The 17,177-nt window shown below is 44.4% G+C and overlaps 2 protein-coding genes across 9 annotated transcripts in view; one reads left to right on the plus strand and one right to left on the minus strand.

Annotated features, from left to right (window-relative positions):
• Window positions 1-15,269, plus strand: part of znf704 (zinc finger protein 704) — a 74,589-nt gene extending 59,320 nt beyond the window's left edge. For both annotated transcript variants that reach the window (XM_085149809.1, XM_085149808.1), the window contains exon 9: window positions 1-15,269. In XM_085149809.1, coding sequence (XP_085005935.1) covers window positions 1-115 — 115 coding nt within the window. In that variant the 3' untranslated portion in view covers window positions 116-15,269.
• tpd52 (tumor protein D52) overlaps window positions 14,068-17,177 on the minus strand; it is a 20,209-nt gene continuing 17,099 nt past the window's right edge. For all 7 annotated transcript variants that reach the window (XM_085149823.1, XM_085149817.1, XM_085149816.1 and 4 more), the window contains one exon: window positions 14,068-16,039. In XM_085149823.1, coding sequence (XP_085005949.1) covers window positions 15,914-16,039 — 126 coding nt within the window. In that variant the 3' untranslated portion in view covers window positions 14,068-15,913. The remainder of the gene's footprint in view (window positions 16,040-17,177) is intronic.

A 17,177-nucleotide genomic window follows, 5' to 3' on the forward strand; every position in this document is an offset into this window, starting at 1 on the left:
TCGGAAGGTGCGTGGCGAAGGGAAGAAGTGCCGTAAGGTGTACGGGATGGAGAACCGCGACATGTGGTGCACCGCGTGCCGCTGGAAGAAGGCCTGCCAGAGATTCACTGACTGATCGTCCCCCGCAGCTCGCCAGACCAACAAGCCATGCAGTTTTCCAGCTGAGGAAAACAAGGGGGAAAGGGGGGGGCGTCATCCTGCATGCATTCGGTTTTCTTCAGATCAACATCGCAACTGTCTGTCAAGCTATGGCCCCGCCCTCGTTCTCCGACTCCGTCCCACACCCCACCCAACCTCATCAGCTCCACTGAACCATTCCAGCTGTGGAAGCAACCGCAGGACGGCAGAGTCATCTTTCACATTGCCGTCCGGGATTCCCAGCGTGGGCTCGCCATTCCCTTCTTTCCCAGTTTTTGGGAAAACCTCGGTGCAGCTAAACAGTGTAAAGAAAAAAAATGATTTCTGCAGTTTTTTTTTGTTTTCTTTTTTCAATGTTGGGTTCAGTGTCGCATCTTTCTATGTTTTGTACAGCTCTGGTTTTTAAATGAAAGTCTTGTCAAAGAAGGGGGTCGAGAAAAAGGCCAAATGATTTTTTTTTTTTTTTAAGTGTGTGTTTTCTCAAAAGATTAGAGTAAAAAACACTTTTATATCCAAAAGAAGAAGGGAACTCTCTGAAGTCCGTTTGAAGAAAGCTATGAAAAAGCACGTGGAGGTAAAGCTCGCAGTTTTTGTTCTTCCTTCGACTTGTTCGTCCATTTGTATCCAATTCTGGACTTTGAGGTGATCTTTTATCCCGGTCCCTCACGCCTCCCGGACAGCCCTGAGGGAATGCATGTGTGGCATAGCCGGGAAGGGGTGGTGGACGGTCGGAAAGGAGGAGGAAGAGACACACACACGTACACAAACACACACGAGATGAATGACCAATGCAAAAAAAAAAAAAAAAGAACAAATAAAGCAGAAGATCCAACTTCCAGTCAGGGAAAGCAGATGGACCATACGAGTGATCTACACACAAACACGGTTTCTTCTCACACAATCAAAAGCAGATCACGTCGACTTGTATTCGTTGTTTCTTTGCTTTACCAGGGATGTGATTCTGAAGAGAGCAAAACAAACCAGCAGCTTAAAGTGTATGCAGCACTATCTCAACAGCTTCTATCTTTCATGACAACTTTGCAACCAAAAACTCCAAAAACTTTATCCTGTCCTTCACGTTTTGTTTTGGTTTTTTTGGTTAAGGTGCCATGTTTAGTGTAGTCGGTGTCATTTATTTCTTTTTCTTTTTCTTGGTGAAACTAAGACTGTTTACCTACCTGCTACTACAATGTGTGTTAAAGACCCTCCTCATAGCACTGGAAGTCAGCAGCATGCGACGCCATGAAACGTTCAACGCAATTGTCCTCCTGCACCAACTTTTACTCCAACAAATTAAGTTTGTTTACATCCGCCACAAAGGCGCCTCCCGATGACCTGATATCCAAAAGAAGGGCGGGCTGAAAACCCAAAGTGAGATACTTTTTGTGTAACACAGTTCCTTTGTGGTCCCTTTTAAAAGCTGGAAGTGTTTCCGCGTCATCTCCTGACTGGACGTTACAGAAAGAGTAATAATATTTGTCCGCCCGCCTGCGGCTGCTCCCACTTAAATTCTCTGCAGCAAGCTTTTGTTTTCATTTTTGGGAGAGCAAAGCGGCACCTAATTAAGTCACTCCTTTGGCGTTTAACTTAATTCACTCGGAACGCAAAGCTTTGGCTCACAAGAGTCCGTGTGATTGGCTGCTGAGGTGAGAGGAGGTTGAAAAGCCTCCTTTCTTCCGCCTCAGAGCCAGGAAGTAGAATCACAAGGCCCGAGCGTTTACAAACGCGGACCAACTCTTTCCATCTGCTTTCTAAGATCGTCCTGAAAGCCTCGACCTTTTTTGGGAGGGTTTCTGTCAAACACACTCTCTCACACGCACACTCGCGCACAAACAGGCTTCATCAGAGTTTCTAAAAACCAACACCAGCTGATAAACTCACACACGCTCGTCCAGTTTAAGCGCCTGAAAGTTGTGGCGCTCTCTTACGTTTGATCAGCTGTTTCTAGTTTGTTCCTGTATTCTGTATATATTTGTTTTCCTTTTACGCTCCTTTTTTGTTTTAATGACCGCCGACCTCTGTCATCACAAATGCCACCTTATGAACGAGCCGTGCTATAGGCGCAGCCTTCAAGTCACTCTTTGAAAGGCCATTGTGCTTGTTACAGTGAGGTTTTGTGAACATGTTACTGTTTAAGTCAAATCTATTGTCTGGAAAGAAACAGTTGCATTCAAAGCTAAAAAAATGAAACTAATTAGTTTTTTTTTAAATTTTCATACATATGAATATACACATCCATATATATATATATATGTATATGAAGTGTTTATGATTTTTGTTTTCATGTTCTGCTGAGGGAGACTCTTATGTGGCGTCATCGGCTTCATAAACTAAGCTCGTTAGGCTCTTTTGAGTGAGCGTGACCCTCACGTTCCCGCCTGGAGCTCCTTCACCTTAACGCTCTCCACTGCCGGCGCTGGGTCAAAAACTGCAGTTGATTAAAACCTTTATCATATTTCCAATTCTGCCACTCCGCCACCCCCATCGTTCCCCGCCCGTGTCACGCAGGCCCGCCTGCAATTAGTTTGATTGACACCTCAGTGTGTTTGCGCTCGCTGGCTCTTGTGTGTGAACTCTGAAGGAGCCCCGGGCAAAGCGCGCGTGTGTGTGTGTGGGGGGGGAGGCTGCTGCTGAAGCTCGGTGCTCCTGCACTCCCCTGAAGCGTCTAACGGCCCGTGGCGTTTCTCTGTCTCGTCCACTCCTGATTTGCCCGCACTGGGGTTTAAGGATGTTTTAGTTGAGGCTGAATGGGGCTTCTCCGTCTCAGCATCTGGATCGTTTTCCTCCACTGATGTTTAAAATATATTTATATATATTTGGCAGCCAATCAGATTCAGTCAGGGTCCGGTCCAGAAACGAGTCCCTTCAGTTCATTCAGAGCACTGGATAATTACAGTGGCAGCATTTCCAGGCAGCTAGTTTTTCCTCTCTCTGCGTTGTCGAGCCGATCTCACGGTTGACAATAAGATTTGGCCAAAATAAGCTCATCTCACTCCCTCGCTTAGAGGTGATCCAAAAAAATTACCTCAAAGATATATTTGCTGCCATATTTCTGAAACCCGTCCATGTCCTCTTGGATCGTGGGGAAGCTCGATGGGATTTGTTTTGTGGACCGTGGCCTGATCAGAGAACATCTCAATGGCCCAAAGATGGCCTCGTCGTGACGGTGCTTTCAGAGACACTCTGCCAGGGTTTGTCTTTGCATGCTGTACGTCCTGGTGCCCTCGGCGGAGGGAGAAACAGGGGTGCTAAACACTCAACGCAGTGCTGTTTCTCCATTAACGCCATTTTGTAAACATTGTTTTGCTGTAGAACATGAAAATAAAATAAAAAAACCACCCAAAAAACAAACAAACAAAAATACACGGTTGGTTTTTTTTTTTATGCTTTTATTTCGGTGACTTCTATTGATGACTGTTTCCTCGCGTCTGTGGCTCAGCCCTGTGAATAGATGGAAAACACCGGCAGAATAGTAAATCAGCTTTTTTTTCTATTTCACATTGAATCTGAGCTCTTATGTTCAAGCTTGGAAGTTATTTTCTGTAACAACAAAGAGCTTCAGAATAACAGCTGATGAAAATCGAATCACAGTCCATGTACTCACTGGTCCTTGAGCTTTCAGGCTTCATCAGCAGGTTCGGTTTTCATTGAACTGCAGATCTTTGAACTGAATATGATTCTCTCATTTTATTTCAGCTGTGCAGTCTCAGTCTACTCGAGTCTGAGCTTCAAAACGTACTCAAAAGAATCAAATATTCACCGTGCAGGAGGGCTCGTTTCATAAGTCTAATAATTGGTTCATTAATAATCACCACAGCTGGTAAAATTAGGACTATGGGAACTAAGTTACATAAAAGTAAAGTAGGGTTGTAAAGTAGCTTAAAATGGGTTGTTGTGTTCTTTTCTTATTTTTGTCACATATACTGTTGCAGTTCTACTCATATTAAAATAATCAGACTAACAAATGTGATCCCAGCCAACCAGAAACATCTGCTTCAGAAGACCCGCAGTTCAAAACTGCTGCTTGTGAGTGGCAGCCAATCGGTGGAAAGCTGGCTAAAAATGAAAGGGGCTGAACTCATCAGGCTTGTACTGTAGCCCGTCATATAAATAAGGATTATTTCAAACTGTGAGTCATGCAAAGCTACTCTAGCAGAACCAGAGAATAAAAGGCTCATTATAGGAAAGTAGCACAATACATAGGTCCCCTTTTAAATTTGCCTTTTATCAGTGCTGATGAAGACCTTCAAAGGCTCTGGATGGAGTGAGTAAACGGGCAGTTTTTTCTTACCGTACACCGAGCATGATGAAATTTGACAAAACGTGCAGACATATGGCTGCAGCATCTTGTTATTTAACTATCAAATGGAGATGTTTGCAGAGATGCATAATTTATAATTTACTCCCATTTAGATGAAAATAGCAAGAGAAAAAAAAGATCACGATGTTCATCATTTTACCCCCAAATTGACAGGTTAATGATGTGCAGCACACCATATGGCAGCATCGCACCGATCAGATCATCTAACTTGTTCATTCATATTAATCTGATCTCTCAGCCCCGAAACCTGATGGGATTTTGGGGGGTGGAGGCGTAAACACGAGTTCAGAAATGGGCTATCATTATAAACACGTGTTCACACAGCTTAATTAAAACGGTGGCATCAAAGGCCCACGATAGGCGGGCTTGTTCCTCGAGAGGGAGCCATATGAATACTTATGAGGACTTTTTTTGTTTTGTTTTTTGTTTTCTTGTCACACGGAGCGGCAGCGGCTGGTCTGGCTTTTGTTCTCTGTCGTGTTTACTTCGCTGCTGCCTATTAAAGGGCTGAGCTGTGATTTATGAGCCGAGTAAAACAAGACAGCATTATTCTACTTACGGACGATATAAACATCAACTCTCATGAGCTATGAGGGACCCTCTGTGTGTGTGTGTGTGTGTGTGTGTGTGTGTGTGTGTGCGTGCGTGCATGTTGCACTTTGGGCTGTCACTGCTCCTGAACGGCGGCAGCTTTAACAGCAGTTCACGTGTTGACAGTTTTATGAGGACCCCTCGTTTGTGTAAGCTGATCCTTAACCAGATCAATATTTCATACGTGACGACGCTTGTTTTTGTGACAAGAGGCTGACACTTAATATACCCTGTATCATCCACCTATGAGGTCAATATATGCTACAGTACAGTATATCTAAGCTACAGTATCGGTGTGTATCAGTACATTTGTGTGATATCTCTAATATAATACGATCAAAATTCCTACTTTTTTTTATTTAAAGTGACGGGCTGTGCCTTTGGTCAGGTCCCCCCCCTCCCCGGCTCCCACCTCAGCTGTGTCTGCAGACGTGCCACCCACCCACGTCTAGTGGGCGATATTATGCGTGAGCCCACGGTGCTGTTATCTGCCCCTGCGCCCTGCAGTTTGCCTCACAGACCCTCCAGTGTTCTGCAAGGCTAACAGCAGGTGGCGCTCTGCTGAGACTGGGGAACAAGTGTGTTTGCAGTGTCAGAGCCTTCCAACTCTCTGGGCTGGTTTTTATGGCTGCTGTGCTAACTGGCAGGATTTTTGGGGGGGTGTCTTTGCCTCTTTCCAGCTGCCAGAGCAGCAACAGGGGGCAGCGTTGTTGTTGTTGTCGATTTAAAAGGGTAGGGGCCCTCTTCTCGAGTCCGTCCTTCATTCATTCAGGAATGTGAATAAGGAGGAGGAGGAGGGTGGAAGGATGGGTGAAATGGCTTTGGGAAATGCTCAGAAGTCCTGAGTGTGTGTTTCCAAGAGCTGCTCCCCCCTCTCGACCACCACCTCTCATTTCTGGTGGTTACCTTTTGGAGGAGTCTTGAATGTGCCTTGATGAGCGTGGAGTTTCTAGATCGGACCTCAAGCCGTCGCAGCGTTGTGCTCTGAGAAACTCTGGAGGAATGTTTCTGGTGCTGGCTAGTCTGACTTCTCCTGTGAGTCGTGTTCAGAGGCCTCTTTAGCCCCGTCTCAGCTCCAGAAAGAAAGATGTTGCAAGATATCTGCGAGTGACTTTTCTACTCTTTGCTGTAAACTTATTTTTTTGATCCAAACCTGATGATGATAATGATGATGATACTGTGTTTCCAATGTGTTTTTTGTTTAGTTTTTTTTCCCCTTCTCTTTGCTTTCCCAAACATGAACCCTCTCTCCCCTTTGTGTAAGGGCTTGTAGATACATATATGTTGACATGAAGAAGAATTGCTGTCGTGGTGCAATCTCGATATGTTTGGGAAATCAAGGAAGCCTCGTGTTCAGCAAACGGCATGTGAAACAGTCGGTGAGATGATCCATTTTTAGCGCTGAGCTGCTAAGCGGCTTCCACGGGAAAACCTCAACGGGCATCGCTCGCGTTTGGCGTGAAGGTGAGGCAATCAGGTAGAGAGAAGAAACACTTTCCGTCAGCCAGAATTCTATCATTGGATTTTTAATCATTCGGAATGTTAATTCACTAAACAGTCGAGACGGCGTTCAGTCTTTGTTTTCAGGGTATTTGTGCCGCAGCTTCCTCAGTTTGAACTCGAATATGCAACAGAGAGCTCGGCCCTCTCTCCAAACTGGATCACCTCACTGGCTGTTTCATTTTGATTACAATCATGTAGACCTCAAGAACTCAATGACTGTCGCACTGGATTTTTACACTCCTTTTTCAAACATTATATATATATATATATATCTATATCTATATATAAATATATATATATACACTGCTCTGGTCTAACTGTATTTTTAATACTGCATGTGCATGCAAATAAGGAAATTATGGGAAAACATGACTTTATATAAATGTGCTCTACTTGTGCTGTGGCGTCCAGGACGGGGACTCGAGAGCAGCCGGTGCAGTCCTCGGTTTAAACTGTGACTGCACGCTGTGTCACAGTTTAGCTTACAAATAAAACCCCCTGCTTTTGTTTGCAAATCTCTTTAAAAGTACCCGGTTCCTCAGCTGGTTGGATGCTGAGGATGAATTCTTTCTCGTCCCTCCTCCTGCATGCATCGCCCTTGGGAAGCTGGATTGAAAAGACACCCAAAGCTTTGAAAAGGCCGATGTTTTCCATGTGTGGACATCAGTCACAGGAGGCCTGAATCATGTGGTGCTTGATTGAATCAACTGTTTAGACCACACACGGTACAAAATGATTTGAGAGGTCTAACCGCGAGTTCCCTTAAACACGGTGATTATTTAAAACAGCATTTCCCCGATTTTAAGATGTTTAAGAAACTTTGCAAGGGGGACTTTGTTTGGCGGCGGCTGCTTTCCGCCCTGACGTGGTCGCCACGGTATGTTGCGTTTTTCTATCCTTTTGAAGCCTCTAAATGTAAATGTTTAATATGTGTTTCCAGACTGTAAACTAGATGCAACACATTTTCCTGCTCCAGAGTCTGTTCAGTGCATCAGGTGCCACAGTTGGGCTGTAAAATCTCAAACACTTCCTCATCTGTTACCACCGGCGACCGCGGCTGGGAGCGTTTCTTCTACGCCGAGGTGCTTAGGGTGTCATTTCTTGGACGGGGTCGGTTCTGCTTTTGATGCAGCTGCCAGGCGTTTTGAGAAATCTTTGCTCTGTTGAAGCTAGGAAGTGAAAGTATATGAAGCTAATGTCAGCAACGCCGATATCCGGAAGTGTCCAATGACGCGGCGCTCAACGCTGCAGACACTTTGTGTCCTTGTGGTTGAAATGTTTGCATGTCCAGTACATGTCCTATGGAGCAGTCCCAGCAGCAGCTGGCAGATGCCACAACTGCAGGAGTGGCACACTATTGTCCACTTTTTGGCTCTCGGCTTCTCTCTGTGACACAGAGACTGGGAGAAACAGAGAAGGAGGCTGAGTTGGTGTGCAACAAAATCCACCTCCAGCATATTTGAATCTTAAATTAAATGACCCATTTGTTTGTTTCAGCTGCACAAAAACCAAAGCATAAAAAGCAATAATTTGCCAGCGGCAGCAGGGTTGTGGCCCAGACTGTTTCTTAGTTCTAAGTTTTGTATTTCAACCCAAACCAGAATCAGTTTTGTTGCCTAACTGCAACCAAACTGAAAAGAAAAGCAATTATGATGCTACGAGCTCTCCCACCAGCACCGCAGAAAGTAACAAGTCTGGGTGAAGAAATGCTCCACCGCACCATTAAACAGGTGGATGCCATTTATAGATCGATTCAGTCACTGCAAAACAGTCACACTAGAGAAAACAGTGGGTGGAGACCGAGGTTGACCAATATTATTGCAGCTTCAAAAAGGTTGCATCAGTGACGAAGACCATGTCTTCAACGTGACTTTGGTTCATGAAGATTGTGATAAAACAGCAATAAGACAGAAACCATCTGCGATTGAACTAGGCCAAGTTCGCCAAGTTACATCCAATCTGTGTTGATGCAGCGATTCACTGATGAAGCAGCGAATATCACAATCTGTAAGTCCAGTCCGAACCTCACAGATTTAAAACATGAAGACAGAACAACGATTTAACTGCAAAATGACAAAGGCGCTGAGTAACCTGTAAGTAGGAATACACGCAATGGCAACCAGTTGAATCGAGACCCTGAATGCAAAGAGACACGTCATTGATGGATTGGCTCAGGTTGGTTGCAGCGTGCTAGAAATCTGTCTGCGTTTCTGAATTAAGCAGGGACTTTGCTCGAGTCCCTGTGAGGTAAATTGAATCATCAGCTGTTCATCCGAGTGCCTGCTTGAGTTTTGTGACCGATCAGAGTTAACACGACGAATCACCATCTACACACCCTGCCAAAGTGACAGACTTCAAGCAGATGTCAGATTCACTGCTCAATCCTCGGGTCTGCAGTTTGCCTTGTCTGCTGTGGAGTATAATCAAGACTTTACATGGCAGTTATGTGCAAACCTGCCAATCTGCCCATGAATGATTGGAGTCAGACTAATTGTTTCACCTTGCGATCAAAAGTGATATTGGTTACCTCACTTTCTTGCAATCATCCGATGAATTTGGAAAAGGTTTCCAAATTCGGAATAGGTTTTTTTTTTTAAACCTATTCACATGGAGGTTGCCGTGTCCTGTGTTTGCTCTAGTGTGACTGAGCCGTCAGAGGCGCTGCTGTGGCAGAGTGTACTGAGCTCCTTCTGTTTTTCCCAGTCTGGAGGTTAAGCTAAGCTGACAGGCTAACTTCTCCACAAGCTTCAGACGTTTTCTCGACTCTCATCAAGAAAACAAACAAAGACTTTCTTGATGAGCTATCCCTTTGGCATTTGGATGCAGGCTGTGATGACTGATTAAGATAGTTTTCAGATGGAAATCAGTTCATCTTTGCAAGTGCCACCTTAAACCAGACAAAAGGATTTCCTCTGGTATCTCCTCCAGTCAACATTATGAGCCTGTAACACCCCCTCTGACATCTCAAACACCGTCAGCTCTGAGAGAAACACTAGTCTCCCAAAGTCTCTTCCTCATTCTATATGTGCTGAAAATGAGTCCTAGGAAGCCGCTTAAAACTTCATGATGAGCTCCAGTATCAGTCTCACAGGCCTCCTTCCTCCTGTGCCATCAGGAGTAGCAGTGTTATGTTCTCACGAAGCTGGCGTCTCGCGCAGGGGGGGAGTCTAAAGACGGGGATGGGCGGTACGCGGCCGATGTAGGGATTTAGCTCAGACCGTTTTGGGGCGGTACAAACCGTTTCCAAACTGGCGATGCTCTCTCGTTTTCATCCATCGCTCAAGCAACTGTATCATTTATATCAGTCGGCATCATGTATCAAGCAGGGTCTGTTAGGATAATATGCAACCGTACATCAGCGACAACACATTTGTCGCCTTTTTTCTTTGGGCTTCTGTCACTGCACGCATTAAACAGTGATGTAACACAACACAGACCTCTCTCATCTCCACACACGCAAGCAAGCAAACACAATATGAGTGAAAGAGGTGTGAAAGCCCACTGAGTGAGATCATGGGTGCGATATGTGGCCCTGCTGCTCAGCGTATGTCCCTGTGGCTTCAGATCTCATCATGTGACGATGCGAAGAGCTTGCTTGTGTCTCACCGGGCCGCTGGTCCAAAAACACAGATCCGCTAAGGAGTTATCGGCATCTGTGTGTGTGTGTGTGTGTGTGAGAGAGAGAGAGAGAGATGATGGACTGTGTTTCCAACGACCGCCCGAGGTATGTCCCATCTGCTCAATGTAGCATTTATACCTCCTCCTGTTGTGTTTGTGTTGTGCAAGTGACCACAAAAGCTTATTTTGTGTGCGTGTGTGTGTGTTTGTACACCTCTACTCCCTACAAAGCTTGGTCAAGCCATTCCTGCAACCATAAATGCACATTTCAGTGTTCAAGCTGTCGTACCTCATGAATTTTCACCGCCCTACACACACTTCTGCTCACAACAGCCCAACGGCCGCCTGCGTGATTCATTACCACACACACTGGCATCTGCGGAGCATCACCTTCCATCAGGCAACCAGTATGAGCTGTAACTCCGCGTTTACAGGACGCGGAGGCCTCTCTGAGTCAAGAGCGCAGACGATGTTCGGTGTTATCGGTGGAGCGCGTGAGGGAGGGGGCGGGGGGAGCTGCTACTGTTCGTGCGTACGCGTGCGTCCGAGTCTTTGAATAATTGACGAGGACAATGAGAAACGGGGCACGCACGCAGGGCTCCCCATGTGTGACCTTAGATGATAAGAATCGCTGCTGCCGGGAAATCGGTAGCTTGCCTTTTACTGTGAGGGTGCTTGGGGGGGTGGGGGGTGATGGAGACACACATGGGTCAGTTTTACCCGAGACAAAGAGATTTGTGCAACCGCAGGCTCTGGTTTTCATGAAGGTGGAATTGGTTCTGCATGTTGGCGCCACAACAGAAGGTCTCAGATGTCCGTGGGGCCGATCACGTGTCTGATCCCTCCCCCACTTCTCTCTTTGCAGGGTAGGAATATGCTTATTCACATTATCGTGAAGTTTGAAGAGAAGATCGATACCAGCTGCTTGTTTATTATAAAATTATAGAACAACGTGCCGCAACAAGTTGGCTTACAGACGAGCGGGCTTTGGTGTCTGCAAGACTGACCTACCCACATCCTCTAAACCAGGGGTGTCAAACATAAGGCATGGGGGCTAGAATTGGCCGGCAAAACCCCCAATCTGGATGGCTCTGAAAAAGAAGGAAAAATGGCAAAAAAAATTTGACTTTTAACTGTGTTTTCATACGTTTTACAGCTTTTTCCTTCCCCATACTATCATACTGTGAGCGATGAGCTGCCCACTTTATTATTTAGTTATAATTTCTTAAAGTTTGAGTTGATTTTATTTCACTTACTACAGTAGAAAAACTTTATCGTGTGGAAAAACTGATTTGCTCTTTAAATGTGTGGTTAAACTTCTTCACACTGACAGAAAGATGTTCAGCTGTATGTGGCCCACGATGGAAAATGAGTTTGACATCCCTGCTCTAAACTATTTAACTAAGAGGAGTTTTTTTTGTTTTGTTTTTTATTTTCTTTCAGTTGAAAAACTTTAACCAGTGCTGGACACACATTGCTTTGACTAGCTCCCACAAAACCCCACGGCATAGTAAGTCCCATTTTGTGCTACACACAGGTGGGAAACGGGATCATGGAGTCCACATAATGACACATACTACAGGGTCCCCTGTGGGACGTGTCATTAATGCCTCCCTAAATAGCAGCGTATCGATCTTCTCGTTCAACTCTTAACAAGAAAAATCCAAAACGGCCCAAATTGTCATTTGGGATTCCCGGAGGTTTGTTTTTTTCTGCCTGCTGGACCTTACACACACTAAGCCATGTTTCGACTGAATGTTCTCTTTCTGCACATTTAAACTGGCCTGCTTCTTCATAACTCGCACGACAACAACAGCTGTCAGTGTCACACACTGAGTCTACACGGGATCCTTTGTGAACACAGCACACGACACAAAGCACTTGCAGTAAAGATCCATCACAAAATGTGTACTCTATTGCACCAGTGATGTTATTATTATAATGGCATTCTTTTCCACGATATTATCAAACAACTTCTATCGAGATATATATATATATATATATATATATATATATATATATATATATATATATATATATATATATATATATGATTTTTCTCCGGTTGAGAAGAATCGGTGCACACTGACTGTTAAATCTCCTGTACCATTTTGTTTTTTCTTAACTGATCTGTGTGTGTAGAAAACGCCATCGTTCTTGTTGTAAAATTGTGTTTACTGACAAAGTGCGTTCTGGTGCTGTTGTTGTTTGACTCGGTGTAGAGTTTAGACCTTCTCCAGAGCGATCTGTGTGACTTCAAGTTTCTGCAGGCGTCTGGTTATAACTGAATAAAGATTTTTTGGCAGCTGTTTGTTAGCTGCTGTCGGTGTGTCGTTTCTAATGAATGTGGCGCTTTTGTGTGAGTGCAGTTTAACCACACGCTTTCTGATAACACAAAGTGTTCCTAAAGATTGTTTATTGGAAATAATGTAGGTCAATTCTACAGATATATTTTTGAGTTAGTACATTTCTAACAAGCTCAATATTTGGTATGACATCCTTTATTCTTCAACACAGCTTGGATAAAAGAGTTTCTTGTGATTTCTTTAAGTAGTCTTCAAGAATAGTTTTCCAGGCTTCTTGAACCACCTTCAGATGTTGGCTCCCTTTTGTTCTGTTGTCTGATCCCACACTGCTTCAGTAATGTAGAGAGCCGAGCTCTGGGGAGGCCAATCCATAACAGATATGGTCATTATGTGGTTTTCTGTCTAATTATGCTATTACTGTATTGTCCATGAGTTTGGGATCATTCTCATGCTGACAAATGAAGATTTTGCTGATCTGATGCCAGTATTACATAGTGGATCAGAAGAAGATTCCCTTCGCTTCCCCATTTCTTAAGGACATGACTTTCAGATACTGTTCAGCTGCTGTAAATAGTTCAGGCCTACCAATACTTCTTTTGTCCTCCACTTGTCCAGTTTCCTCAATTTTTTTAGGGGCCAATGTGCACACTGTGCTGAGATACATAAGTTCTCAGTTAATGGCTCAAAAATACTGTTTTATGGCAGTGAAACTGCGACTCCCCTAAAGAAATTGGAGCAAATAAGTCTTTGTAGCCAGCTGCTGGTGACAAAATGTGTAAAGTTACAATTTAAACTTCTTTACAAAGTTGTCTGTATTACTTCATCCATATTTTATGTGGACTTGGGTCAGTTTTACATAGCTTAAACAAATATTTCTCTGAAAACGGTCAGGCATGAGGACTGGATTGAAAATGAGTGAAAAACAAACAGCCAATGTGTAAAGAAAACCTTTGAAAGCCTGGAGAACTATTGCTCGAGACCACTTTACAAGAAAGTCTGGCTCCTTGGAAGCAAAATATAAAGAAATGAGGGGTGACTCGAGACTTTTGCACACTACTGTGGTAGGAATAACAATTAAATACGAATACCAACTGCTTTGTTAGTCATATTATTGCAGTCAACTCTAAATTTATACTTCTCATTTTACCGCTGCTTTAGCCCAGACTTCAGGTCTGATTTAAACGCTGATCAGATCAGTATTTTCAACTTTTTCCAACTCCAGTGTCACTGAAACTGCTGCTTATATATTTAGAAGCCGGTTACAAACATTTTAGGCCTGTCGTCTCCTCTGACTTCCTCACTTCTCCTACATCTCCCCTCACCGTGACAGGCAGCAGTAATGACTGTGAGTCAGTTCAGCAGCAGGCTCCAGGCTGTCTGGGTCGGACTGAGACGTAAACGCACCACAAGCAGAGCTTCTGATCTTGGCTGCCCTCTTGTGTTCGGTTGAGGTATTGCACCTCTATAATATTTGTGTATTTAATGTAAAATGACGTCATAGAAACTAATGAATAAACACAGTAGGGTAAGCAATGTTGCCTGAGTGACTCCCCACTCCTCCCACATAAAGTCAATGAGCACTGAGTCAGGTTACTTCAAAAGTCTTTTAATTAGAGTGCATTTCTTGTCTCCATGGTTCCATTCATGAACAAAAGTGTGTGTGTGTTGAATAAACGACTCCAAATAAAAACGCCTCAGATAAAAGGCTGCAACAAATTTGCTCATGGCTAGAAAGCAGTGTTCCCGACCCTTGGTCTGCATGGCGACGTTAATGGCGAAGGGCGAGCTGAATCACACGCACGATTGGACCACCAGCAGGAGAAGACTTGCACAAGGTCGGTCGTGCATCCAGAAGAGGGGAAGGGTTACAAATCAGTAGTTTAGTTACGCTCACGTCTCAGAGGAAGCCCTGGCTGACTCCACACTGGCTCTGTTCGCCCTTCGAGGTTCATTGAGCCTCCATCGTCACCCGTGGGTAGCACGCAACTCGATTCATTCATTGTTCAGTAGTTCAATAGTTTCTAGGATGTGCAGGATCAATAGCAAACTGAAAACAGTGGTCACTGAAGATGCACCACTAAGTTTACCTTCAACACTCAGAAATGGTGATTGATCTCTGAAAGCAGCCTTTATTTGTTTTACCCAATACTGTATGTACCTGTGCAGTCTGTCAAAACTCTACCACCAGAATCAGAATTTCAATTATTCATGCAACTTCCCCCCAAAAAGCAGGAAAAAGCCTGTTAAGCTTAGTGCGCATATTCAAAATAGGGAGGGAAACCTTCTCTGTTACAATATTATTTCATATCAGTGAAGTATCCTCTTGCTAGGCGTTTTATCATGCACAGCGCGGGGAGGTTTAGGTGTTACCTCCCACGCAGGAACAATGAAGTGTTTAAATATTGACTCTGGCTCTTTTTTTTTCCTCTTTCACTTCAGGTCAAGGCTGAACCTTGACGCTGTGTTTGCTCTATCTCTGTTCCGCTGATCTTGGCAGTTTTCCTGTAACTATCTGAGCGTGGAGATCGTTCTCTGACAACATCATCACAAAGGCAAAGAAAGGGGGGGGGGGGGGATTTTTTTCGTATATGTGTGTGTTTCACCCCCATCCTGTGCTCTGAAATTCCTATTTTCGAGTCGGTGTTTGCACTTGTGGAAAAACTGACTAATTTAACCCACAGCACTCGCACCAGGTGTCACACCCCTATGACACTGAAAGGCATACATTTTTACATTTTGTTCTTTGAACGCAGTGTTAAATTACTTTGCAATCGTGCTGTAAGAAAAATGAAGCCCAAAACAAGGTAAACTTAAAAAGACCCCAAAATGTAAGCAGAGCAAACGAGTGCTTCTAATAATAATAACAACAACTAACACAACACAGGGCCATGCAGAAGCTAGGAGCCTACAACTGCCTGGTTCACATACCAATGTGTAAATCCTTCATAAACGAGTGAAAACTTTTTGTGCAATTTTCTACTTGCCAGAAAATTTAAAAAAAACCCACAAAAATTGTTACATTTCTACAGAAAAAAATAATAAATTGGAGCATGTTTGGCAGGTTAGGCAGAGGCATGAGGAGTGCGAGAAGGAGAAGATGAAGGGGAAGAGGAAAAGTGGCACAGCAGGGAGGATTTCTCCCACAGTGAGCCTGAAGAGACTCGAAGATACACAGCAAAAGACCACATGCCTGCACCCATCCCATGCTTTCACTTTCCGCGGTGGTTAACAAGTGAGAGCACGTGTCATGAGAAAAGATCAGACAATTAGATCACAAGGAAGGCTGGGAGCGTGGGGGGGAGGGAGTCACTGGTTTCCAATAAAGGGAAACTGGCACGCAGCGTTTAGGGGGAGAGTGTAGATGGCCCGGGGGGTTAGAGGGTCGACAGAGAGAGCGAGGAGGGGCTGGGGAGGGCTCAAGAGTGGTTAGGCCCTCTCAGTGCATCGGCTCCTCCTGGGAGGGCAAGTTGTCTGGCTGATTGAGCGAAGCCTCAGCGGTTGGAGAATCACCGCCGTCCTGGATGCCGGTCTCACTGGTGGATGGTGATGGGGTCATCTTGGTCTGAGGCAGGAGGAAAGAAAACAACGTTGGTTTTACTCTGCTGGAATTACAGCTACTAGAACAGAGAGCACACACCAGCATCTGTACAACCAGTGAAATGAATCTCACTTTGATCCGCTGACTTTGATCAGGCCTCGTTTATTAGGCTGTGGCAACATTTAATGTTTAAATAAAGGAATATTTAAGTGAAGCCATCACCTTTAAAAAAGCAGCACTGAGAGCGCGCTCAGCTTTAAGATAATTAACTCAACTGCACGCTAAATCCCAAGATCAAAGATTTTCTGCAGCATTAAACTCGTCACATTTAATGCAATATGTTGCATTTTACTGCTATATTTTTATAATCCCTGCATATTTTTAACCATCATTTTATGATCACCATCTGACAACCTCTCAGATTTCAGTAGGGGGCACTCAGGGGGATCATTTTATGTGAGTGTGCACAGAAGCTGTGCTTCATATCCTTTGTAGTGGAAGGTGTGATATTTTCTGACTCATCCAGAGCACAGAAATGTGTTTTTCTCACCACTAACTTAGACCAGTGCACAGTGGGTCACTAATTGGGATGATAAGATCATTGGGATCCAGCTACCTGCAGTCAGTGACATCTTCTAGGCCCGCTACATAAACAGGACCACTAACGTCACCAGATACCCAACTCACCCTGCACACCGTCTCATCAAACTCCTGCCATGCGGTAGGAGATACATCGACATTCAGTCACACGCAACCAGGCTGAAAACAGTGAGAGTGCTACATGACCCTTAAATAACTCTGGGAACTTATATTGCACAACATTTTTGTGACCTGAATGACTCAAATAATGTCACAGCTTCCACTACTAAGGATATGAAGGACACTGAAAGCCTTTATTGCTAAAGGAGGGTTCATAAAGCTCCTGTACCCCTAGTGCTGGTCCCAAGCCTGGATAAGTGGCAGGACTGATTCAGGGAGGGCATCTGACATCACCTACTGTTTTTTAAGGCCTCGAATTGAGCCTTTTGACATCCACTATCTAATTTTTATTATTTAAACCAGACACGTGGAGCGACAGCTGGATCTAACTAAGAAACCAAGGACACCGTGTGCTCTCAGAAGCCACAAAGGCCCACTTTAAAGCTTGATTAAAAAGTTATTT

Source organism: Neolamprologus multifasciatus, chromosome 22 (genome assembly GCF_963576455.1).
Source record: "Neolamprologus multifasciatus chromosome 22, fNeoMul1.2, whole genome shotgun sequence".
In the NCBI taxonomy this organism is placed as follows: domain Eukaryota; kingdom Metazoa; phylum Chordata; class Actinopteri; order Cichliformes; family Cichlidae; genus Neolamprologus; species Neolamprologus multifasciatus.